The sequence below is a fragment of the Vanacampus margaritifer genome, chromosome 17, assembly GCF_051991255.1.
Source record: "Vanacampus margaritifer isolate UIUO_Vmar chromosome 17, RoL_Vmar_1.0, whole genome shotgun sequence".
Lineage (NCBI taxonomy): Eukaryota > Metazoa > Chordata > Actinopteri > Syngnathiformes > Syngnathidae > Vanacampus > Vanacampus margaritifer.
Window position 1 is genome coordinate 10,517,711 of NC_135448.1, and position 26,719 is coordinate 10,544,429.

Here is a 26,719-nt window from a genome sequence, read left to right on the forward strand (position 1 = left end):
TTAACTCACTTCAAAATAGTTCCTAGGCAACAAGATGCCATAAGATGGCGACTTTTTTCCCCTAAATGAAGCTATCAATGCATTATATGACATGAAAACATCTTAAAACTTATATACAATTACAGTATTGGCAAATTTCTCTGTTCTTTTCACCATTAAAAGAGGAAGTCAACCCAAAATGTTCTTTTCAATATGTTCTATGTAGCCCAACTAGTCTAAACACAGTATTCTGATTAAAAAAAATTGTGTCCGTGGAATATGAGGTAAGCAGCAAAATCCACATTTTCTTCTCTATTGTCAGGGCTGCAAAAGGACAGTAGAAAATTTTAGAATATATATAAATAATACATAACAAGAACATTTTATTTAAATTTACCTGCAAAATTTAGAAAAATAGGAAAATAGCTGTAATATATAGAACCATTTCTTAAATGTCAAGTAGGGAGGTAACAGGTCCCATTTTGATTGTCTTGATTGGTATGACCAAGCCAGGGATTGAACCGACAACCTCCCAGCCTTTGGGTAGACACTTTACCACTAGATCACTGAGCTGGTACTATATTTATTGGAAAGAGGAAAAATGAGCTGAGTAAATATCACAAACGATTTTTACAAGAAAAAAAATATTTACAATAAGGTGCTACTGTATATTTTGTTTGATTGTTTTCACATTATTTTTCCATTTATACTAGATCATACAAAATCTTAAAATAAGGAAAATTCAACCAATGAAACCCTAGTTCAGGGCCTTTGATGTTGCTTAGTCATCTTAAAATGTGGGAAAAAGTTAGTTTTAAGCCTCACAGTACTTAAAACTGGCTGTTAACACTCGAGGCTAAAACTGCTTGATCAAATAAGATAATTAATTAATAAGTATATTAAAGTAAACAGAATGATCTTGTCTGACACTTTTATTTCAAGTAAAAATAACTTGTCAGAGCAAAATAAGCAAATTTAGGAATTTATATCTTACTTAAATATTGCCTTTTTGCAGTTTTATTTTGCAAGTGACAACATTTTTCACATGCCATTGACTGAAAATGGCAAGTCATGTGACATTGACGAGCTGAGTCCTGATTGGTTGTTAATTCGGCCTTGAGCAACTACGATGTCATTTCCAGTTGACAGCAAGTGACAAAATGGCTGCCCCTGAGATGAATAAAAATGGGCGAAACCCAATATTAAATTCTGTGTTTAGATGGGAAATGAGAAACTTTCCCATTTGAAGTTCGGAAGAGGAAGTAAGTCATCGAGGGCCCTATAACTACATTTCGTTATTATGAGAAAGTTCCTCATTCTAATGAGAGACATTCTCCCCCCCCCTCCCCTCCGTCTCACTTTAGGGGCTCCGTTAGATGTGCTGCAGCTCTTTGGCGAATAATCCAATAGGAACAAAATTGCAGTCATTTATCTTTTGTCATAGCGGTGTGGATTACTCAGCTAAGAGCAGAGATAAAAGAGTCTTCCTGTCTCTTGGTTACCATGGAAACGACACCCACCGTTTTGCTTTTCCATGTCATACGGTCCCCCCTACGTTCACGAGGAACGTGTCTCACATGTCCCTTATCGATTTCTATTGGGTAAGTGCGATGATGTCATCACGATGGTCGGGGGTGGGGTGGGGGGGTGGGGGGTGGGGGGGGCACAGATGACGGCGTTCCCATGGTGCCCTCAACAGGGGCCTTTCTTCGACAGAGGAAGAGTTCATTAGAGTCGGCCTAACTGGCCTAACAATGTGCTTTATGAGGAACATTTGCTCACACGCACACACACAAGCGGATGTACAGAAGGTGCACACGCACAGACACGCACGCCGTCTTATAGCAACAGACTCCCATTGTTAGCGTCATATTAAAAACACACAGCCATAACAACGTTAACGGAGACGTGCCGAGCGCCTGGTTCTCATTTCCAGCAGATATTCACACACGCACATTTATATACAGTCAATTGAGCGAGCTCTGTCGCCATCCAGATGGGCGGAGCTAATGGCAGCCGGTCTGCGGTTAGCGCCGCTTTTAAATACGCGGCAGCAGAAGCGGCGGCGGCGGCGGCGGCCGTCTCCACTGCTGACATGTGTCACACTTGCCGGCCACATGTCAGCAACACTTCATATGGAAAACATTCACGTCTTTTCCTGCCATTTTAGAGATTTCAATGTGGGCTAATATGAATAAAGTTGATGGACGCAAAAAATGTTTTGTTTGCTAGGTACCGACGGCAAGCGTAACTATCGAAGGCGCGTCGGCCCTCAACAGGGTTCGTTGGGCAACTGGAGGGAAGGAAGTGGCCGTGGGCGACTCGGAGGGCCGAGTGTGGGTCTACGATACCGGAGAGGTAATCAACAGGATGTTGACAAAACTCTTTGGCGACATCTCCTTATTTGGTTTTTCTGTTCCCTAGCAAGGTTGTGTTAGTTCACGGAAACAAAACAACTTGCTTATGAAATGCTTAAGAACCAAAACTAGATTCGACATATATATATATTTTTTTAGTTGAGTTTTGATATAGTACCTGTTATTTGATTTGTGGATAGTTGTTTAAAAAAATAAAAAATAAAATCATATTTTTACTACAATATTTAGGCTACCGTGTTTTAAAAATAAAAATCTTGCAACCAAGAATTACACACGCACAAAAAAACTAATACTAAAACTAATAAAAATGAACCTAAAACTAAGTTTTTTCTAAAATAAATAAATGAAATAAAATAAAATTACTAAAAACTAGGGATGGCTGATTATCAATACTAGGTATCAGTATCGACCTTATTTCATCTTGTGGCTGTTTTATGATCAGAAACTAGAAATTAGAAGAATAGAAAATTGCCATTAATTTCATGCGATTTAAAGGAAAAATGCTATATTGTGATAACTAGGTATTCGTTAAAATTATCCATATTTGTTTTTTTTTGGGGGGGGGGGTATGTATCAAAAGTATTAGTGGTATCTGTGCTTATTATTGGCATCGGTGACTACTCAAGTCAGAAGTACTTGTTCTTTTCCTGTAGCCAGATTGGATGTCCCAATACTTTTGTCTCTATAAATTTTGGTGGTAAAAATCCAAGATGTAAAATGACACGTGACGATGCCAACATATGGTGAGAGGCAAAGTGGTAAATTGCACGTAAGTGACTTTGCTGAGTGTTTGCTGTCCGCAGCGGCCTTTTGTGATGTTCCACGTATGTTTGGCCTTCTGTTGAAAGACTAAAAATATCATGTACTTCGTGCTACAGTAAAAACCTCCACAAACACCGCAACGGATCATTTTCAGCTCTTGCGCGTTTACCCGAATGTCCACAACTGTTATGGACGCGTGTGTTTGATCCCCCTTTTCTTCATGTTCTTGTAAAATGGCCTCTATTATGACAGCTCTAGTACAACTGTAGCAATATAGAGTTTTTGCATTGGATTTATATTAGTTGGAGATGTGACATTAGCTAATTCATTCCACCCCCACCCCCCCAGCTGTCGGTGGCCCACAGTGACGACTGGACGCGCTTCGCCCGCACGCTGATGGAGATCCGTGCCAATCACGCGGATGGCGAGGAGGAGGGGCCTATGGAGCTTGCCTCATAGAACGTGACATCAAACCAAAGCGGAGCCTCGGTGTGCTTTTCTGTAGCATGTGCGTCTTATTCTTGTTCGTGTTGGTTACCGGCCTTCGTGTCGTGTGGGAAAAAAAAAAAAAAAAAAAAAAAAACTCAAGCTGGGTCTTTGGACTCGTTTACTGTTTACAAACGGCATCTTCACTTCACATTGCGCTTCTTGCATGCGAAATTCCATGCGTATTAGAGAGATGATATTGTGTGGTTGTCGCATCTGGGCACTGGGCTTGATATTCGATCATGACAAACAAAAGTTTAATATATTAAATTTCCAAAGCTTCTTGTGTTTTTACTTAAGTGTCGCTCACAAGAAATATTTGTACACTGGAAACTACTGGAATAAATGCACAGGCAGACATTTCATTCACGACGGAAAGACAATCTGTGTCTACTTCATGCGCACATGTGCACTGCAGCTTTGAAAAAAATGTGTTTCTCACGTTGTGTAATCCGGTCGATTACATTGGAGGTCGTAGATTGGGTCATGTATTGTGCTAAAAGCATCACAACTGTGACTAGCAAGTGATTTCAGAGAATGGCTCACATTGAGGGGTCAAAATTAATACATTAATTGAAAAGTAATCCATTATAAAATTAATTGAAATTTGATAATCATTGTTTGAAATTACAATTCATAAACGCAGACTGATTATCTTTGCAAACATTTTTGTTAGTTGTTCACTAAACAAAACCAAATAATAGGACAGGGTATTGATACTAATTTCCTGAATTGAGTTTTGATTCACAAGAGTGGAGGTGAATTAGATTTAGATTTTTATTTTATATTCGATTCAATTCAATCAAATATCAACTAATGGTAAATAATAAATATGCATATATTTATGCAACATCAATTCTTTAAAAACATTAAGGACATGATAAAAACTCCACAAACATTAAATTGAAAAATAAATGAAATTATGCGGAGGCAGTAGCTGGTTAAATTGACATCAGCAAGGATGAGATAAGAATATTTACACAATTGAATTCAATAATTGCAACCAGTTCAGGGTGTACCCCGCCTACTGCCCGAAGCCAGCTGGGATAGGCTCCAGCACCCCCCGCGACCCTTGTGAGGACAAGCGGTTAAGAAAATGGATGGATGGAATTCAATAATTGTAAATAAAAATTAAAATCTGCATTGATTAAAATACTAAATATTTAGGATGCAAAATATTTGGGATAGAACAAAAACATTTGTAGGTCCTTCAAATTATTTTTTTTTTCATGAATTTATGGGGAAAATTACATTAAAATAATCGATTTATGGTTTTATGAATCAATATCGGGCTATGAAAAGGAAAATCAATTCAATACTGATTAATAGATTGTTTTTAATTAAACCCAGCCCGACAAAAAAAATAAAAAATAAAAAACTATTTAATTAAGAGAAATTGCGGGGGGTGGGGAGGGGATAACTTAATTGACTTAATAAAAAATATATTAAAAAAAGTTTTCTGATTAGTTGATTAATCGATTAAATAATCGATAGAATGATGAATTCTAAAAATACTTCAATGTGACATCCCTAAAAATACACCCAATGCGGTCCACTGGAAGCGTTCCGGCCCCCATGCAGCCTGAGGTCTGGACTGCGCCTGCCAGAGACACCGCAGCGCCTGCTGGCATCCCTGTGGAGACGCAATCAAGGGTGTACTCGATACACTCAGTCATGTTTCTCAAAGGAGCACTTAGTTCAAATCAGACTTGGCATCAACGATCCAATGAAATCTCCAATGGAATTGTAACCGCACGGAGTAAAGGGCCAAATTATTCTTTTCTCTGGTCAAGGTGGTTAACCGGGAAACAGGACGTCAGCCGCACACAATGAACAGTACACCGGCGCGTCGGCGTCACCTGACCTAAAGAGCGAGGTGGTTATTTCATCACTGGTCTTTTGTCCTGCTCCTCCTCAGACAATGGAAGGTAATGAGAGCAATGCACACTGTCAAAGTGACTGGTGGACTGAGGGCAGTGACGACGTTGCACTCGAGCACCCCCGTCCACTTGTGCATGAATGGCCTCAATCATTCGCGGCGCCGTCATTACCATCAACCGCACCTTTGGAGGTTTGCCTCCTTGCCACTTTTGGGGTTTTGTGCCAACCAAATGAGCTGTTCACGAGGTCAGCGGCGGAACATCGGGGGGGGGGGGGAGCCTGACCACCTGCGCTGAGGCACTAAATTATGAACTGTGTGGCCTTTACATGATACAGTTACATACATGTATGCTTAATTCTTTGATTTTGGTTTTATGTATGCTGGCTACTGTTGCTATATAGCGATTGTGCTACCTTGACAGTAAAATAATAAAAAAAATATTTATTTTAAACAAAAAATCATTCCTCTCTGGCCCCACCCCAAGCCTTTGATTAATTTTTTTATTAATTATTTCATTATTTATCAAATGAAAAGCATCCAAGATGATTTGGACTTTCTTCTGGAAGGGATGCTAATCCTTCACCTGTCCCCTTCTTCCTGTATCCATGGGTTGGAGGCGGTCTCCACGGCAACGAGACGTTATGCTTATCAACTGGGACACTGATGCGCACACACACACACACATCCACTATAACATACTGCACACACAACCCTACTTTAACCGCCTCTGCTGGATCACACTTTCCTTTCCCCAATCATAGTGACGTGAGGCTACAATCCAATCTTGGTGGAACCTTCAAGACTACTACAACTGGGTAAAAATGTCACTGAATCACACAAAAACTAATTAATTAATTATTTATTTTTTTTAATTTATTATTATTATTACTTTTTGTTATTATTTTTTTTTAACTTTTTAATTATTTATATATTTTATTATTTATATTTTTTTAATGTTTTTAATATATTTTTTTATATTCTGAAAATCATCCTGAAATCGAAGTTTTGCGAGTAGTGTTCTTCGCATATGAAAAACATGCATGTCTATGAGCCCTGTGATTGGCTGGCCAGTCCAGAATGCACCCGATATAGAAAATGGATGAATGGCTGGATATTGCAGGTCGCTAATCGTGTCCAAAAAGTGAATTGAAACGTAACGCGGAAGCCGTATTTAATTCGCTGCCGTTTTTCACAGACACTGCAAAGCCTGACTAAATAATGCTCAACAAACCGAGCAAGTAATTCAATTTCCTACGCTGACCGTGAAACACTAATTGCCAGAATGCTGAAACCGCTGATAAATAAATGTGAAAAACAGGGAGGATAAAAGTGTGGCGGCGACGACGACGACAAGCAGACAGAAATGGCAGCTCTTGTTTCAGCCCCGGAGTCTGTGGCTTCCAGTCTTGTGGTGGGAAAAAATTATGATTATGAATTATGATTTTTTCCAAGTTGTGTCTCTACATTGAAGGGAGCGCTGCTGACATCGGGTTGAAAACAAATATTATGGCTCTTCGTGTAAATGTCTGCTCAAAAAAGCCTTTGATCATGTGACTGGGCTGGGATGTAGTTCATATTCAGGCAATGACATGTGACACGTCAACATATCACAGATGACTTACGAGAAATCAGATTCTCAGTTAAATCAGAGAGTTTGGACTCCTTATGCATGTTTTGTACTTGTGGTGCCTTAGAGTTTTATTCGTTCTGTGACCAAAGCATTTTTCCACATTGACATGAATGGGGAAAAAGCCATTCATCCATCTTGCTTTTTAGCAGGAAAAACAGTAATGACATAATTAAATAGAATGTCAAGAAATCAAACCATTTTTTGCTAAACTTTCCACTTCAATTCAATGGACATTGTGCCCTTCAGGGCATCTGTACATCAGTAATATTAGTGGTTCTTTACAGAAGACAAAGAACATACGCCTGTGAGTATTTTCATATCATCTGTCAAAGCAAAAAAAATGTGTGGTCTCCCGATCCCGATGTTGGTCCGATATCAGCCCAAAAAATACAGTGTTAGATTATATCGGTCTATATCCAAAATTGCCGATATTAGGCCTCATATACAAGGTAACCCAAATTTTATTTATTTTCAGATTTTTTTTAGGGGGGGAGGATTTTTTTGTATATTTTATGGTAATTTGGGGGGTTTTATTTTTGGGGTTTTAGAAATTTTATAGTTACTTTTTAAACTTTTTCTTTAATGAATTTTCTGGCTTATTTGCAATTCCAATTTTCTCCATTTCTTCTTTTGTTTTTGGACATTTTATAGTTATTTTTCGAATGCGTCCTTTTTTGCCTTTTTTTTTTAAATTAAATTCGCTAACATTTTTGGCAATTTCAAGGACATTTTTTTAGGGGATAATTTTCTGCTTTTCCTCTATTTTTGGGCATGTCATGGTCACTTTTGAGAAATTTTTAGGGAATTTTAAAACTTTTTCTTCTATCTTTCAGCTTAAAAATGTGGATTTGACATTAAAAAATATATACATTTATTCATTTTTTTTATCAAAATTAATTCATTTAAAGAATATTTTATCCATACAATAAAATAAATATGTAAAAATAATAATAATTTAAAAAAATTGGGGGGGGGAGATCCACAGGGAGCCACAGGGGACTAACGAGCCACATGTGGCTCCAGAGCCGCAGTTTGCAGACCCCTGAACAAGAGATTTGAAAACGCAAGATAGATACTTTAGAACGTTTACAAAAATCCTTTCTGGCAAAAGTGCTCTGTCTTGTGCCAGCCCCAAAACCATCAGCTTCTGTGGCTGAAATTTAAAAAAAACAACAACAACACAAAAACATTGGTGTTGACGTCAGTTGACTACTTTGGCCAACCCACGGGAACATGTTTTTGTCATTACTTAATAAATGAGGAAAACTTTTTTCATTTTTGTCATTGTACCAAGATATCAAAATGTGTATTGATGAAAATGCATTTTTCTTCTTTACTAATGTTCTTGAGTACATTTCAGTCCGTACTTTTTCATTCTTACTTAAGTAAAAGAACTGAATCAGTACTTACACCATTACACCTACACACACACAACACATTAAGGTCGAAAACTGAAAAGCCACCCCGCAGGCATGGTTGGCAGCCATGCGAGTGGCTTCCCTGCCGCAGGGCTCCAAAAGCCGGTCCCCAATCAGCCAGCAGCGCTCTAATTAGCAGCGACCGCCGTGGAGCCTGCGGTCAGAGGCCGCCTGGCTCAAACACGGAGCTCCTCAACAGTCAGCGCGCCATGTGGAGGAGGTCCGACTGGCGTGACTCACACGGCCTACTTTTTTTGCTCGACTCCTGCTACGGAACATGGCAGATTTGACGACTGTGCTGTAGAATAGTGATGTTTATCCTCATAGCACAACTGCACATTTTATTTACAACTTACTGTTAGTCTTGGGAATAAATTAGTACAATATAGTGAAGAAATATTAGAATAGAGACTAGACTAAGTTCAATTTCTGGAGAAATTGCGTGGGATTGCTGAAAGCTGAATGCTAATAGCTGAATGCTAATAGCTGAATGCTATGATTTGAATGCGTGTGAAATGCTTATGAAGTAAATTGAGGGATAAATTATAAAATTATGACCACCTGGTAATGATGTTAAGTTATATGTATGGAAGTGGGCGTGGTAAGTTCAATGTCAGTCCCAAAGAAAATGAATGGGGGAAAAGTTGATATTTAACGTTAAATTGTGCGAATACTGTAAGTAATGTGGAAACAGATGATATATATACCTCGGGAGGCGTGAATTTTTGAAGCAAGTTAAAATTTGAACAGTGTAAATTGTAAGTATTATGTGGGAGTTGTTACACGGCAAAAAAAGTGTGGAGAATAAAAATCAAAATAACATATCCTAAATAGTGGTCACTGTTAAACCCAGCCCGACCCAAAAAAAAATAAAAAATTAATTAACAGAAATTCTTTTTTTTTATTGACTTAAAAAAATAAATACATTTTAATATATATATATATATATATATATAAATAAAAAAAATAATATAAAAAAGTTTTCTGATTAGTTGATGAATCGATTAAATAATCGATAGAATGATCAATTCTAAAAATACTTCAATGTGACATCCCTAAAAATACACCCAATGCGGTCCACTGGAAGCGTTCCCGTTCTTCTCAGCGGCGAATGGTGGCGCTAGAGCGCCAACTAACATGGAAGCTCCAGTCAGGAGGAGGCTGAGCGTGAGGATAATTACCCTGACAAAGGCTGCTCTGTGCCTGGGCGCAGCCCCGGCGGAGCCAGGCCGTCTGGGGCTTGCAGGCTGGAGCTCGTCCCCGTCCCCACCTCCCCGCGCCGCTTTTCTCAATACACTTTGTCTACCCCGCGCGCGCGCAAGTGTGTGCGCCCGGACGTGTAAACACGCACTCGCGCAGGTAACCTTAAAGATGAGGCAGACAACCGCGAGCATGTCGGCATTATCGTAAATTACAGGCAGGTTGGGGAGACAAGAGGAGGCTCCGTGTACTTTTACGGCCTTGTTAAAGGAGGCAAAAGATTTACTGAGACACACACACACACACACACACACACAACTATGAAGTCAAGTAAATATGATGGGCATCCGGGTAACTTGTCCCTGGTTCTATAGGCAAGACAGCTAGGGGACTTCCCGTACTCCTATACATGATGAATAAGCCAAGTTTTCACAAAAACAACAAATAAACTTGCCCTGAATCATCCCTTTGTTATTGGGAATTTCCCATGATGCATCAGGATCGCCCGTGCCATTGCCTTCACATTGTGCTCTTAAAACTGCTGGGTCAAAAGAAACCCAAATTGGGTGAAATGGCTAACCCAGTATTGGGCTCAAAAGAGACCGAGCAAATGCATTGTTATTTATACAAAGCAGATTGGGTTGAGGATTTGGTGTAGCATGTTGGGTCAACAATTTGGGTCCAACAAGAGGTCAAAACAACCCATTACTGATGAGTTAAAGCTACCGAGAAAAAAAAACGAGTTATCATTTTGTACTTTTTCTCACTCTGGGTTACCACAGTATTATCAATTGCATGACATGTTTGGCATAGTTGACGCAACCCAACAATTCTCCATGGTTGGGCCGTCAGTGCCATCCAGAAGCCACCTTCAATTTGCAGACCTCTTCAATTTTTGTACAAAAACCCAACTGTCAAAAATGGGGGCAAGCTTCAGAACGGCTAAATTCAATCTTCAAGCCAATCAACTGGGTAAAAATCACTAACCCAATGTTGGGTAAAGGTAATCCCAATCTGCTCCAAATCCACAGATTCCCAACTGGCACTGGCGAAACGTCACCAGGTTTACAATGAGAGCTATGGATGTATTGAAAGTGTCTGAATGATTTTGTACTTTTTACAATTATTTTTTTATTTTAATATCCATATGCTCATTCTCTTAATCTTTTGTCATGATTTAGCATTATAAACATTATATTTTTTTTTTTATGTTTTGATTTTCTAATGTTTTGTTACTGATGTCAAAAATGAAGTCACCCATAGTGTATTTGTATTACCCCCCCCCCCCCCCCGACCTACACATGAAAAAGGACATAATATTAAGACGAAAATGATCATGGCATAATTATATACTTACATTTGTACTATATATTCTGATCATTCATGGCACGCTGGAGTTCAAACAGTGCACTGTAATTCCTGTGCTATTGAAAAATACCAATTATCGCAATTAGGCTTAAAGACAGCTTTTAGCGTAAATTGCGTGTTGCATGCTTTTTGAATGGATGACCATGTGGAAATGTTGCTATGAATGACAGCTAATGTAATATGTCGGATGTATTTACAGCTTGGCTCGTATGTTACATAGCCTGGCAGAATTTGTGAGATTCTGGCAATTTTCGGTGAAAATACGAACTTGAAATGATTTTCTACGGCTTGTCACAGACGAACTGATGATGCAATTTACAGTAGCGCCGCGTCAGCAGCTGATGCCTTGTAGCGTCTCTCTCTCTCTCTCTCTCTTTTTTTTCCCCAAAAGCTGGATTTTACAAGGGAGGGCCGCGGCGTGTTCAGACCGGCTTCTACTTCTTCTTCTTTGATGGAAAAGTGGTAGCTGCTGTTGTGACGAGACAATAATGTTTAAGCGTCTTGTCGGGAAGCTTGACAGCGCTGTTTGCAATGCTACCCCCCCCCCCCCCCCACAACTTTACATGTTTGTTTATTCTCCTCCCTTGCCGTCTCCTCTCATCTTATTTTGTCTGTGCCCTTCCAGTTGCTAATGGTTACTGTAGCTATGAGCAAAAAGACTGTAAACCTTCCCTGGGTTGCCTTGGCGCCATTTTGTCGTCATTTTTGTTAGTTGCCTCCAGATTTGCATTTAGAACATTGATAGAAGTTTAACTCTTTCACTGCCACTGTCGTTAAAAGACGTCAAGTAAAAACCTACGGAGGGCCGCCAATGACGTTAAAAGACGTCATCCAATTTTTAAATATTTTTTTTTGGAAACGGGTGCAGGCAAGCCTTCCGCAGCTGTGTTGAAAGTTTTGAGCAGGTCTAGTGAGCCTAATGACTATTTTTGGCCCCTAGAGGGCAGCGATGACTCCCTTTTGACAAGATTGGGTAGGCGTCAGCAGAAGACGTGAGGCGGGGCTAGAGTGTTGAGGGGACAATGGCTGAAGAAGCCATAATGGCGACCGCGGAATAAGGTAAAAACAAACTTTTTTTTCTGATGAAAGATGAGAGTCCAATCTTTCATTTGGTAGTATGTGTGTTTCCATAGTCCAAACACAACATTTTCTGTGGACCTTGAAAGATCAGTCAAAATGCTTAAATCGGCTGGCACTGGCGGCATCCCGTTTCTGAAAACGTCTGGCAGTCAAAGAGTTAATGAACCCTGGCTTGCGGGCCAGTGGCTGGCGGAGCGCCGTCTCTCCAACACTGCGACTTTCACAGCTAACTCTTTTATGACTTGTTTTATGGAAATAAGCCGGCTGATTACATGCTAGCTAATAGCACGAGTATTAAGAGGCTATTTGCTGCCGGCCTCCAGCGGCGTTTGGCCACTTGCGCTGGATACTAAATTGAAAAGGAGACCTTGTTGGGAATAAACAACAACATTGTTTTGGGAGATGAGCCGGCAATTAGAGAGAACACAGAACGTAACTGGGGAAAATAAATACGCTTTCACGACAGGCTTCTGTGGAGCGCAACAAGAGAAATGTCAGAAATAGAGACGTCACTGTGTACAGTGGTGCATTGTGGGGTATTGAGATCATTACATTACTAAATTGCAAAAACTCTTAACAAACTTGATTAGGAATTTTGATCCAAATGAATTACTGAAAGGATCCCAATCGCTTGCCTGCATATGTTTTGTCATAGAAAGGGTTTATGCCAGTGGTGCCCAAACTACGGATCGGGGGCCATTTGCGGCCCGCCGTCCATTTTCTAGCGGCCCTCAGCATATCGCCAAAAATAATTTTTGACAACCCCATGGGGTGCGCTAGTGTGGAAAAAGCGTCTGTGTGACAACTACGAATAATAAATTTGACTTCTAAAGCTTTTCAAGATAAGTAAAGAAGCTCTTTCTCTTTCCTCCACTTCCTGCTCTCTTTGTCAAGGTGATTTAATTAATGAACTAAGCCCTTCGAGTGATAACTGCTTGAATAAGGGTCATCATAAGGCTGATTACTCTTGCTCTGGTTCTGAACGTGGAGATCTGCTCAGGGCAGGGGCGGAGTTATTTTAGTGGGATACGGGCCATCACAAAACCTCAAAAATTAAAATGCTAACATAACTATAATGCACAATTGCTTGACCTATTGGTGTTAGCTTGTTTCATAAAGTTGGATATTGTCAAAGTGGCCCTTGCAGGCTTCAATTTTTTCTGTCTGCGGCCCACAAAAGAAAAAGTTGGGCATCCTGGTTTATGCAGTGGACTCTCTCATCTTTCCCCATTGAAATGAATGCAAATGCTATTAATCAATTCCAGAAAATAATGATTCATTTAGCTCATTAACTCTTTGACTGCCAAAAACGTTAAATAACGTTTAGTAAAATCCTATGGAGGAGTGCCAAAGACGTTAAAAGACGTTTGTTTCAAAACAGAGGCGAAACTAACCATTTTCTATTGTTGATTACTGAAAAACGGAATAAGGTAGAAACAAACTTTTTTTTCTGATGAAAGATGAGAGTCCAATCTTTCATTTGGTAGTATGTGTGTTTCCATAGTCCAAACACATAATTTTCTGTGGATCTTGAAAGATCAGTCAAAATGCTTAAATCGGCTGGCACCCATGGCATCCCTTTTCTGAAAACGTCTGTCAGTCAAAGAGTTAAGGATCAAGGAAATTTAGATATTGGGTACATAATTTGAAGACTTAGTACACTTTGGAATAGGACCACGACTAATGATTATTTCAGTAATCGATCAATCTGCCGATTTAAAATAAATAAATAAATAAATAATCGATGAATCTTGGGTTAAGAAAAAGTTTTCTTTCAATCCTTTTTTTCAAAGAGGACATTATCTCAAATTGACAGCGTTCAATTACGATTCAGTTACTGGTTTGGTTTGTAACGAGAAAAATTGGGAAACAATGATCAACGATTTAGCCCAAGTCAATTTTGGTTAACAAAAAGATAATCAATCCGCGTTCATGAGGGTGGGCTACAGAAATCGGAGTCAATGAGCTCAAATTCCGAGCATTTGGACATTTTTTAATTTAAAAAAAGATGTCTAAATGTTACATTGATAACAAATATAATGATCAATTGATAATTGATTAGATGTCGAAGTGTTACACCCTCTACTTTAGAAATATGTGTTAAGAGCGAATGAAACAGAAAGCTAAAGAGATCGAGAAAGTGAGACAAAACCAGACGGCGGCGAAGTCAAAACGAGAGAAGTGAGGGAAGGTCGAGTCGGACGGAGATGAAGGTTGTGATTATGGAGTGCCGGTGCTGGCGGCTCTCTGACAATTCTCAGCTAATTACAAGGCACGGTGCACCTCGGAGACCTTGGATGTTGCATACGAGACGCTTGGTGTGTGTGTGTGTGATGCAAAATCTCAAATGATGTCTTTCATATTAATTGATGGTTCATTTGCCTTTATTTTAGCATAATAATTGTGTTTTAAATTGCAATATTGAAGAAAAAAAATATCCCAATTCAATTATTTCTCGAGGTCCCTCGGTGTGTTCTTGAGGAGTTTCCCTCCCTCCAGTATAGGTTGGATCTCGTGTTCCTATTTCATGTATGGCGGCTTTACACTTGCACACGTGTGTGTTTGGCCTGCGTGTGTCAGGTAAAGTGGCAGGCAGAGAGCAGTGCCAGCACTAACACGAGGGCCTCAGCGAGGATGAAAGGAGCTGTCATGACATCTCATGGGGGGGAGAAAGAGAGGAAAAATCCATCTCTCCACACTCCTCTAACTCTACTCTCCATTTCCACTCTCCCTCTCTCTGCTACTGTTCTGGTTCTGACCCAAAATGGGATGTCTCGTAATGACGTTGAATCTCGGAGTTTTAACACAAAAAAATAAAAATAAATCAGGGCTGGATTTTGTGTGTAATGTGCTAAAATGTAATTAAGTTAATAATAAGTTTGCTTTTATTTATCTGTATTCCTTATGTTATGCATGAAGACATCTAAGATTTGCTCATGGCCAGAAAGTGACATCTTTTAGTTTATAAGAAGCTTTAAGTTAGGGTCAGCATATATTAAGTGTGCAGTTCGGTGTGTGTATTTGTGTTGGGGGAGACTTTGACAGGTCAGTGATCAAAACCTATGATGGAAGGGAGAGCAGGTAGCAGATGGGGGGTGAGGGGGGGGGGGGGGCTCAGGTAGCAACTCCTGTCAATCAGTGTGAGAGTGTGCGTGTGTGCGCGCTCGTGATTCTATACGGCATTTCACACTCATTGGTTCGATTTATGTGCAAGCTTTACATTCCGCCAAGCGTCAACAGAATTGCTCAGTATGTGTGTGTGTGCGTGTGTTCGACTGTCAAGAGAGGCGTCGCCTCAAAAATATACACACTGTCTTGTGTACTTTAGCCTAAAGCGTCATGTCAAAGGTGTGTAACTTTGAAGAGCCGACGACGCCATACGGAGAAGACATGACTGACTCAAATGAATTATGTTTACCTATTGATGATCAAGAGTGAAAATGGATTGAATTCATGGAATAAGCACACATTTCGGTGACCGGCATTTACAACTGACATGAACGTAATTGCTCAACTTTACTACACTGTAAAAAAAAAAAGAAAAACTAATATAACTGAATTTTACTTATTTTACTGTTTTTTCCATTAAATATCATTTAATTTACACAAATAAACTGCTTTTACATGACAAATGTAAAATAACATGAAATCACAAAACTGTAAAAACACAATATTTTTGTTCTTTTACAATAAAAACGCCATTAGAAATACATATATTGATTGTTAAAATACGTTCACAAATGTATCCTAATTTCACAAATAATTGTCTGGAATCAAATGTAAAATTCAACTTTAAACCCCCCCCCCCCAAAAAAAAGTATAACATTAAAAATGTATAATTTTCCACAATTTCGTTGTCAATTGACAATTTTTTAAAATTGAAAATAACTACAATTTCTGTAATCTCCTATAGATGGTACTATCCATTGTATTAACATTTATTTTTGAAAGGACATCTAATGAGATTAGCAATATAGGGATGCGCGAGTAGCGATACCAGGTATCAGTATCAGGCTGACACTCAGCATTATTTCAAGGTATCTGAACTGACGACAGCGGCCGATACCTCTTGTGGCAGTTTTACGAGCAGGAACTAGAAATTTGAAGAATAGAAAATTGCTACTAATGTTGGGCGGCAATTTTGTGCTAAAAAAAATGCTACATGTCTTTAAAATTATTTTTCATTTATTTGGGCAGGAAAATGTATGTCGCAAAAGTGCTAGTGGGATCAGTACTCGGTATCGGTATCAGTAACTACTCGAGTTGAGTGCTCATACTGGTATCAGTCTGGGGGGAAAAAAAATTCTGTATAGCAATAGTGCTGTTTCTTTAGCCAATCAAATTGTAAATTCGTCTTCATCAGTATTTTTCCTTCTTTTGACTGCAAAAACTTGCTATGCCCAAATTCGACTATTGAAATGATTTATTTTATTTAAATTGTTCATTATTTCTGGACTCTTGATTGATTGGATTATTCTAACAATTGCACACCTTTTTTTTGTGTTACAGGTCTTTAAAAAAAAGAAAAAAAAAGAAAAAAGAAAAAAACTCTGCTCACCAGTAAGATGCAACAAATAATGTTTATTTTATTTTACTTTTAAATTACACTTGCACTAGAGTAAATTTGGTAATAATATTTGGGGGGTAAATAATAGCATAGGTCAAAGGTCAGCATTTTAGCGCATGACCAAATCATAGCTATTGTGACGAAAGACTACTGGTTGAGCAAACGTGTTACTTAAAAAGTACGTGTCAAACCGGTTGCCTTTCGCATTAATCAATACCCAAGAAGTGACCCCTGGTAACCCCTGTTCTACAGCATTGATGATCTGATAGTGGCTGTATTAAGTCAGTTAAGTCCCCCACTAAAGTCCAAGGCGCCAAATATCCACCACCTCTAAATAATCTGATAATGTGTACAATCCAGATAAACATGAGCGGTGAGCTAACCCTGACAACACAATATTTGCATGTGCGCATATGGCATCAACACAACAGTGGTCCCTGAACGGAAGAAGTGACTGGTCGCCTGTCTACATGATAGCGCAGGCATACATAAGATTACGTCTACTGCCAGCTCGGGCGTCACACCCAGTAGCTGCGGCACCAGCCCTATCATTAAGGAAAAATGGCGACGAGCTGATTAGAATCGAAAAAAAAGGAAAAAGAACGCTGTGGTCCCCCCCCCCCCCCACACTCAAAGTCGCACACACACATACACGTAGCACTGCGTGTGTGCGACCCGGCAAGGCGCTGATGAAGTCGACTGATGTGGAGCGAGGCGACATCAGAACGGAGACGAAAGGTGTAAGGGAAGAGAGAGGAGGGGGGCGATTCCCAGAATAGGAAAAAAGTACAGCAACCAAAAAGTTTATGCAGACCTTAATTACAAGCAAGCCAAAGCCGGATGCAAATAAACAAAATAATTACAAGAGAACACAATGAATATTGGGCCCTCCCGCCTAGCCTCGAGGACAGACACAAAAACACAGACGCAAGTCTTATCTATTTAAAAGTTGACTGAAAGGTGGACAAGTACCAACCTCAGCACTGTACGCACTTTTTTTTTTTTAAATAAACAATGTTGAGTTAGCTACTGATCTCATCTATCCGAATTTTGGCCTGTTTTACTGCAGCTTCTCCTCTCCCCACCACCAAACCTAACCTGATAAAACTGTTCGTAAACAAATCAATAAGCTTATTTAAATGTCAATGAATTACGATGACATTGTGAGCTTTGCGTAAACATCTTGCTTTTACACTCTTACAAGATGTGAGTTACATATATGACTCAAATTTTGGCTTAAAGAGAGCCTATTATTACGTGGATTGGGAACTTGTGATTTTGTCCACTTAAAGACATTAAAATGCACACATGACATACTGAATAGTGGTGGCTGTAAACATTAAGAGACATGTTCCTGGTGCTAAATATGTCTAATAACAGTCATTTGAGGTGTGGTTTTATGAAATATTTTTTTGCTTCTGGAAAAAACAACTTTTTGGCAATTTGTGTTTTGCGTCATAACAGCGACAATGGCTTTCGAAGTGAGTTATAGCTTATCCTAGCTGACTTTGGTTGAAAAAGCTAAATTTTAGGTTCACGTACAATAAGAAAAAAAAAAAAAAAGTGTTTCTCCCTAGTACAAAGTCATCAAAATAAGCATTGTCTATAATTGACAGAAAACATTCATTTTAACTTCTGTATTAATTCTTTCTGCACACTAAGTGACGGGACTGAAAGCAACTGAAGTGGACCATCGGGAAAAAAAATTACAGTTGGCGACTCACACCCAGCAATTGAGCATATGTGCTACAACAGAAAAACTTTGATCCTGTATTGGCTTTTCAGGTTTCACATACATTATGTACTGTATTGTATTTTTTATTATTATTTAACCACAAAAACATGGCTGGATTGTCGTGATTTATGGCGACAGAGACTCTCCACGCTTCACTTTCGAGCCAGGCACACATAAAATTAAGATTCTTATTGTGAAACTACTGGTAGAGTATTTTTAGTTAGTTTAGTACACAAGAATTTGGACTTATATACCCTTCAATGTGAAATCACATATTCGTTCAGGGGTGTCAAACATACAGCCCGTGGGCCAGAACCGGCCCATCAAGGGTACAAAGTGGCCCATGAGGACAGAACACAAACAAAATGAATTGTTGCTGCTCATTTTGTCCACTGGGGGGCGCACTGACAACCACTGACTTTCCGAAACTTGGCAGACTCGGGATTTCATGCAACGTTTTACGCTAGTTTTTGCTACGAAATTTTCAGATACATTTTTGAAGATAATTGCTTTAACTCTGTAAAGACAGAACCATAAACTGAATTGTGGCGATCTGGTGTTTGTTTTGGTTATTTCTTTTTTGTTGGTCGTTAGTGAGTTATGAGTCCCACTAATGAGTGTAAATAATTTTTTAGATTACAGTCCGCAGAAACTATTAAATTTTGAAGGTGAGGCTCGTAAAGCTACCATTGTTTTCATTGCGTATGTATACAGTAGTGGTACTTGGGGGTGTGGCTTCAGCATTTAAGAGCAGGAGAGCTCGATGCCTCATTTGACTTGACAATTTTTCAAAATCATTCGAATTCGACGGGTTTGTTAACACTCTGTGGCGTGTCAAATTAATTTTGGTTTTATAGAGTCTTTAAGTACAGCCTGCGAGTACTTTGCCACCTCTGATAATAGACATGTTGATAATTGCTTGTTTAGACAACAGCTTTGACAGCACACTGAGAATGCATCATGTTATTATTTTCTTAATCAGGCTGCATTGATCTGAGCTCTTGAAAACTACCTGCGACTTTTTAGCACGTCCACATTCTTTCCTCTTTCTGACAGCGGAGGCGTTCCGACTTATGTTACATAACTGGAGTTTGGCACTCAAGGGACCAGTACGGCCATCTCTGCGGAGCCAGACTTTCCCTCCCCTGTGTCACTGTGGCCTTTCTACTCTGCATGCCCTTTGTGTTTCCGACAGAAACTCAAGCATTCAACGGTCCTCCCGGGAGCTCGGCGCCGTCAATCAAAACCCTGAGATCCTTTTTTTTTTCTTTCTTTTTTTTAAGCGGCTCTCCATCGATTCATAAGAGCTGTTCTTTCAGTTCTCCAGAACAATAAAGACACACACCAACCCCCCCCCATTCTGGAATACCAGGCAGGTAGTCATTAGGGATTTTGTGGTATGTGTCTACCTGCAAGCCAGAGTAGCCGCCCTGCATACTTGTGTCTGCTCAGCGTGTGTGTATGTATGTGTGTGTACATGAGTGTGTAGGTGCAGACATCAGCATATGGTGATACAGGCCGAAAAGTATGCAGCGTTGCATGTGATCTTTATTGTCCTGTGCTGAAAGTCTCCCGACAGGTAATCGCTTCAAAAGGAGGCAGGTCAGCACAAAGGTGAAGTCACATCCCTCCGCCCCTCCCTTCTCTTCTGCTGTTGCCACCAATCCTTTCTTCCTTAAGTCTTGAACATTTGAGGACCTGGCTTTGAGGTCTGCATGAATTTTGAAACTTTTTCCTTTCTGGAAGGTTCTATCATTGTGATCATCTCAGCGAAACATCTAATCTGTCATTCCATACTCGAGGCCAAAACTGTATTCAACTGTGGTCTTCACCGTTTATTTTCCAACCGCTTCGCAGGAGTAAACTGACCCATTCGGGTGATGTCTATCTTCGAGGGATTACGTTAAGAAAGACGTCAAAGCCCGCGTGTCAAACGGACACAAACATGAAGCGACTCAAGGCGACGGAGTTAATTAGAGACAGAAGAAGGGATGGCAAAACCATACCTCCTTATTATGCTGCTTCCCTTGAGATGGAAGGATGAGGACCAAGTGGGGGTGAAAGAAGGGAGGAGGAGGAGGAAGAGAAAAACAGCAGGGAGTCTGGAGTCCAACAAAAGGTGGGGGGACCCACCCTTTGCCCCCTTGCACTTATTCTTCCTCTTCTGATCACTCACACAGGTAGACAACAGTTTTCACGTGGCACCCAAAGAGCCAAGAAAGAGGAAAGAAAGAAAGATAGCGGGAACAAGAAAGAGTTCGGGGGCTTCTCTTTAAGCTGTTGCTCCTCCAGGCTAAGCAGAGTGCAATAGAGGGACCATTGTCTTCTGACTCCCAACATTTTCTTTTGACAGGCAGGTAGGCTGTCGGGATGAAAGTATGCAGCCAACCAATGGGCCGTGACCTTTACCTCCTTTCATTGAAACAATACCGAGTGCTCTCTATGTACTGACCATCGCAGTCCAACGGTCAACAGAGCTGGTGAAAAGACAGCATGGAAGAAAAATATTCAAAGGTTCATGTCCAAAATACCAAAGATGATTGATTCCCGATAAAAAAAATAAAATAATTATGCACACTTTAAAAATTGTTTTTTCTTTTTGAGTTATTTAACCCCCAAAAATTGGTTCGAAATAAATTAATATCCCACAAAGCAACCCATTTTTAGGGGGTTGTTTTGTCTGTTATTCATTTGACCGAACTTTTTGGGTTAATTGGATAACCCGATTGATTGAATTGGGTCAAAAATGAACTAACCCAACTTTTTGAATTATTTAAATCCCAAAATTGGGTCATAATAAATTAATATTCCACGAAGCAACGCACGTTTTTGGTTGTTTTGTGGGTTATTCATTTGACCCAACATTTTGGGTTAAATGAATAACACAATTGAATTGTGCAAAAAAAATGAACTTTTTGAGTTATTTAACACAAAACGTTGGGTCAAATTAAATTACTAACACACAAAGCAACCCAATTATATGTGTTTAGTGGGTTATTCATTTGACACAACTTTTTGGGTTATTCAATTGAGCCAACTTTTTGGGTTATTTAAATGATGGGTCATTCAACTGACCCAAAAAGTTGGGTCGGTCCATTTTTGACCCAATATGGGTTATTTTTGACCAAACTGTTTTTTGAGTGCACGTTACACGATATAACACGATTCATGTTGGTTGTGTGTCCTGAAAAGTTGCAGAAAACAGAAACTTTACTTCACTCCCCCTTCTCCACCTGCAGTACCTGCCTGGTCCCCCTAGTCCTGACCTCTTCACCCTGGGGGAACAAGAGGGAGGGTTTCTGTGTGTGTGTGTGTGTGTGTGTGTGTGCGCGTGTGTGTGTGTGTGTGTGTGTGTGTGTGTGTGTGTGTGTGTGGAAGTTGGGGGGGTCCATAACAGGTCCATCTGTCAGGATTAACTCTGAGGTTTCTTCCCCCCTGATACTTCCCCTTTGTGAAATCACTCCCACTTCTACCATCCTGCTCCTCAATGGCAGATAATTCTCGGTAAGGAGGATTAAGGGAGACAAAAAAAACAAGTCCAAATGTTTTTTTTTTTAAAAGCAGAATGTTGGAGAAATAGGAGAGGGGAGTCGAGAGAACAGGCAGAAGATGGACGGAGCTGCAGCTAACTGGCAGCCAGCCTCTGAGGCCTAACCACAAGGGCCTAAAGTGGCTCATTGTGGTGGGACTGGCGTCTGTGTAGACTTGGGTCCCTTTACTTTCTCCCCTTTGGTCCAAGACTGATCCACTACGTCCAGGCCAGGACCTCACTGGAGAGCTGGAACACACCAGGGAACAAAGCTCAGCCCGCTAAAGAAACCTTCCCTACGCTTTTCTGACTGCCTATATGTCCCTCTTCATCATCCTGCATGTAAAGTGCTTAATTCCATGGATTTAAGTGTTTTCTTTAAGACGGCGAAAATGCCAAGGAGAGGATTTGTGGGCTCTCGCTATAGGCTATGAGATGTTTCTTGGACGCAGCTTGGCTTTAGCATTGGTATTTTTTTTTTTAAAGGTGGGGAAGTAGTCAAAGATTGGCTGACTTGTGTTACAAAGGAACTGTTTTTACACTTTGTATATCTCATAACAAAACAAACAAAACAAAAACATCCAGTATAAGGCAATGCACTTCCACACCACTGCCAACTGTAAGGACAAGGGGCTTGATCGATATGGAATTTTTGAGGCCGATAATGATCCTTATATTTGGCAGAATCAAATTCCGCTAACAGATTAATCAATTTAAAAAACCTATAATGATTAAAATAACTTTTTTTAGTCCCTTAATGTTTCCAAAAATAAAGATTTGAATAACAGTGACCGCATTTCATGCATGTTTCCAGTGAGTGGATTTTAAACTCAATGCATCATAGTCTACATGTATTTTTATTTTATTTCATTTTATTTATTTTACTGTTTATGCTTCCCAAACCACACATCAAATTGCTGTTCTGTATTGATTTGTGTAAGAAAACGTGTGAACAGCAAGATTTTCAGTTATGAATGCTGGGCTTGGCGAGAAACGTGGAATTAAATGGGGGGGAAAGCAGTTTTAAGGATGGAAGAGCAAGCTGAAGACGTCCAAAAAAGTGTCCGTCAAGAATGGATTTTTCCAAAAAATATCAACTAAATCAGAGAAAGTCAAAGATGTCAAGTATTGACCTCGGTAACATTTCTGTTCAATAACCTTTCCAAGAACAGTTTGTCAGTCTGAGGTTTCTTCATGATTAAAGACTTTTTGCCAATATGAAACTATTCTAACTTATGACTTAAAGAGTGCCAACTGATCTAAAGGCGTCGTTCGTTTATACTCTTCTCCAAGAAAAACAAAGATATCCAATACTTGGAACGGGAACTGTATAGTGTTTCTGAATCTTTTCATCGTCTCTGTGACGGTCCTTGACTTCCCAAACTGAGGCATTGGGGAAAACTAACCCCTTCCCATTTTTTTCTCCGCCGAATATTGGTGCTATTATCACTCACATCGCCAATCGAGGGCAGCAAGAAGGCTATTAAAGTATCACCTTGCCCAGGAATAACAATCTCAGACTGGGGTTAGAAAGTTTGGAGTGCACCAGTCGAAAGTCGCGAGGGAACGTGAGATGGCTTGAGTTCTATTTTAATCGTCAACGCACCATAACCAGGATATGCTACTGGGAAGGAATATCCCATTGATTCACTACATTGGATCAATTTATGTGGAGGAGCACACAGAACTGAGCACTAATATCAAGATTGGCAGCAAGAACAGAGAGCTAGTTTTGCAAGATAGATTAAAGAATCTTCTCCTTACACTCTAAAAACTGTTGGGTCAAAATAGCCCAAAATTGGGTCAAGAATGGACCAACCCAACTTTTTTAGTTATTTAACCCTAAAAGTTGGGTCAAATTAAATGAATAACCCACAAATCAAAACAATTTTTGGGTTGTTTTGTGAGTTATTCATTTGACCCAACTTTTTTGGGTTAGTTGAATGACCCAATTGAATTGGGTCAAAAATGAACCGACCAAACTTTTTGAGGTATTTAGCCCCAAATGTTGGGTTAAATTAAATGAATAACCCACAAATAAACCCAATTAGTTTTGTTTTGCGGGTTATTCATTTGACCTTGGGTTGGTTTGTGGGTTATTCATATGAGATGATTTTGGGGTAATTGAACAACCCAACATGTTGACCCAATTTGGTGTAAATTTGACCCAAATGTTTTTAGAGTGTAAGAGGCCCAACTAAAACCATGAAAGCCATTTGATCAGTTTCGCTGCCGGCCCAGTTCAAATGGATCTTTGACGTCTATAGCCATCAATGGCATTGGATGAGTTAAGAATGTTAATTCAGTATGAGATTTTAGACTATTTACAAGCATAGAATCGTACTTATGCGTAAAAAATAAATAGTTGGTAAAGATTTATTTCAGACATTTAAATACTAATTAAGTCGTGGTTTTTAGATTCATGGATTCAATGCCCTTTTAAGACTTCTTAAGGAGCCTAGAAAAAAGTGGGCATCCATGATCTCCATTTTTAGGAGCAAGTAAAGCTCTTCAACAGTTCAGTTGATTATCACCAGCTAATACACATACTAAAGACCAGCCTTTCCAAAACTTGGGTAGCGGGTCAATGTTTAATGGTTTGCTAATAGTCCAGGTATGTACTAATCAAGCCAAATGTAGCATGATATTGAATGGATCATTCAACAGAGATATTTTTCTTGGGTTTTTATAATTGTTTCTTGAGGTATTTATCATTTGGTAATGAAGAAATTGATAGTCACGCTTGTAAAAGATTTCATGACCTGAGCGACCTTCATCAAGTGTTCACTTTAGTCCACGATTCTCCATTTTAATGGCTGTTAAAAATGATCCATGATTTATTATTACACCACAAACTTTTCAATTTGGGATTATCAGGCTACTACCGTCTCAGAGAATGAGGCATTTAAGAAGACATAGGAAAGAAAGAAAAAGAAGAAAGATGGAGAAGAAAGCGCAAGTATAACTGTACAAACTGACAAACAACAAGCACCAAAGTCAGTCAGCAAAGCAAACTTGGAAAAGTCCACTGATGAGCTTCTCTGAGGCCACTTTTGTGTACAGGCTGTAATAGAAGTGCCAAGCTATTGTTAGAAACAATAATGAACAGGTTGACTTACAGTGGAGGAGTCAGGGTCGTTTGACTTGCCCTGTTCAATAAGCGGCAGAGTGACGTTGTATAACTCGTGTCTATGTTCACCCAAGTGGCTTAAGTTCACCACTGAGGGCTGCTCTCAGTCAAATACTGTGCCTGCTGTATACATGAGGAAATGCACAGTATGTGAGGCCCAGTTGGATGGATGGTTTGGTCATTCTTCAACAAAATGTTATACTCCCTCTAGCAGCAAAAAAATAACAAGAACACACATCCAAAAATGGCTACGAAAAATACACTATTCTGAAGTGGACGAGCCCTGATGAAAATGATCAACCGCAAAAGGAGTTGCAACATGCAGCCAGGAGAAGGAACCCTTCACACCAGAGACAGCTGGAGAAGTTTGCGCACAAGAGTGGGCTGAAATACCAGTCGACAGGTGCACAAGCCTCGTTGACGGTTGCAGAAATCGTTGATTGCAATGATTGCCTCGAAAAAAAATCGCTTGAGACTTCTATTTTATCTCGTATAAATACTGTACAGTATGTTGGTCTAAAAAGGTAGCCGCTGAACATAATGACTGGCAAGCCCCAAGGGTCTTGGCGTGCCCCTTGTGAGACCAGTCTGGGGCGTGTCGAGGCCTTGGTCTCGGTACTTTCCGCACCCGCGATAAGGCCTCAGATAGTATCAAGGAGGTCGTGCTTGTCGCCCAGGGCCACGAGAAGAGAACTCCAATTGGTTTATGATCTTTTTTTTTTTCCTTCCCAGGCATACTTCACCACCTCTATCGAGCTAAAACATCGTTATGGATGAAGTGGGCTAATCGCATCAGTGCCAGGATGTTCCCATCGGAGACCAGGGATGGAATACGTGAGCTGGGTCAGGTCCAGCGTGGCCATTTAAACAGCCCACAGAAACCAAAGAAAAACAAGTTGCCGCCCTCTTTCAAGAAAAATGCATTATCTGCACACAGAGATTCCGCATTAGAGCGCCATGTTGAAATGGAAGCTTTTCGAGGAGGTTTAAGATGGCGAGGCAATCTTATACAACGTGCTAAAACAAGACACGGCAACATACTTGTAAGGGAGCACCAAATAGTTTTTTGCCTCAACTTTTTCCACCAACACAAATAACCCAGTACCCTAAATGAAGTGTCTTTATGAAGTGGAGGAAGCTGTAAACACATTTAAAAAAAATAGAGGGGAAAGAAACATTCAAAATAGAACGTGAAGAAGATTCCAGACTAACCACAAATTGTTGTGTGTGAGAGTCGCACGTCATGTCTTATCAAATCAGGTTCTGAATTGTCTTACACTGAAAATATAAGAATACATCCTCTGCATCTATTTCTGATCATTTGAAAACTCATGGCCTTGGAGGCTTTTCCATCTCTGATGTCTTTTGAATAGAGCAGCAGGAGGAGGACTTTCACTAGATGGCACTGTTTGCTTTGCAGAGGAAGGGCTACTCACGGTTGGTTTAAAAAAAAAAATGGAAGAAAAGCTTAAAAACTGTTCCAAACAAGAGAAACACTATTTGTTTATGCCTTGTCTCCAAATGAAATGAGCTCCCAATACAATAAAACACTGAGTCTTTCACAGTAGGGGAAAT

At 39.8% G+C, this 26,719-nt stretch overlaps 1 protein-coding gene and 1 long non-coding RNA gene across 5 annotated transcripts in view; one reads left to right on the forward strand and one right to left on the reverse strand.

The window, feature by feature from the left end:
- The window catches only part of dync1i1a (dynein cytoplasmic 1 intermediate chain 1a), a 38,930-nt gene extending 34,956 nt beyond the window's left edge, over nt 1-3,974 (forward strand). For all 3 annotated transcript variants that reach the window (XM_077548260.1, XM_077548259.1, XM_077548261.1), the window contains 2 exons: nt 2,212-2,337; nt 3,468-3,974. In XM_077548260.1, the coding sequence (XP_077404386.1) occupies nt 2,212-2,337; nt 3,468-3,578 (237 nt within the window). In that variant the 3' untranslated portion in view covers nt 3,579-3,974. The remainder of the gene's footprint in view (nt 1-2,211; nt 2,338-3,467) is intronic.
- Nucleotides 1-26,719, reverse strand: part of LOC144037115 (uncharacterized) — an 80,246-nt gene that overhangs the window by 14,627 nt on the left and 38,900 nt on the right. Inside the window, exon 5 of one of the 2 annotated variants that reach the window (XR_013288820.1) lies at nt 22,206-22,263. The exons of the other annotated variant lie outside the window; for it this stretch is intronic. This is a non-coding gene — a long non-coding RNA (uncharacterized LOC144037115). Of the gene's footprint in view, nt 1-22,205; nt 22,264-26,719 lie in introns of those variants that run through there. 2 annotated transcript variants of the gene reach the window in all.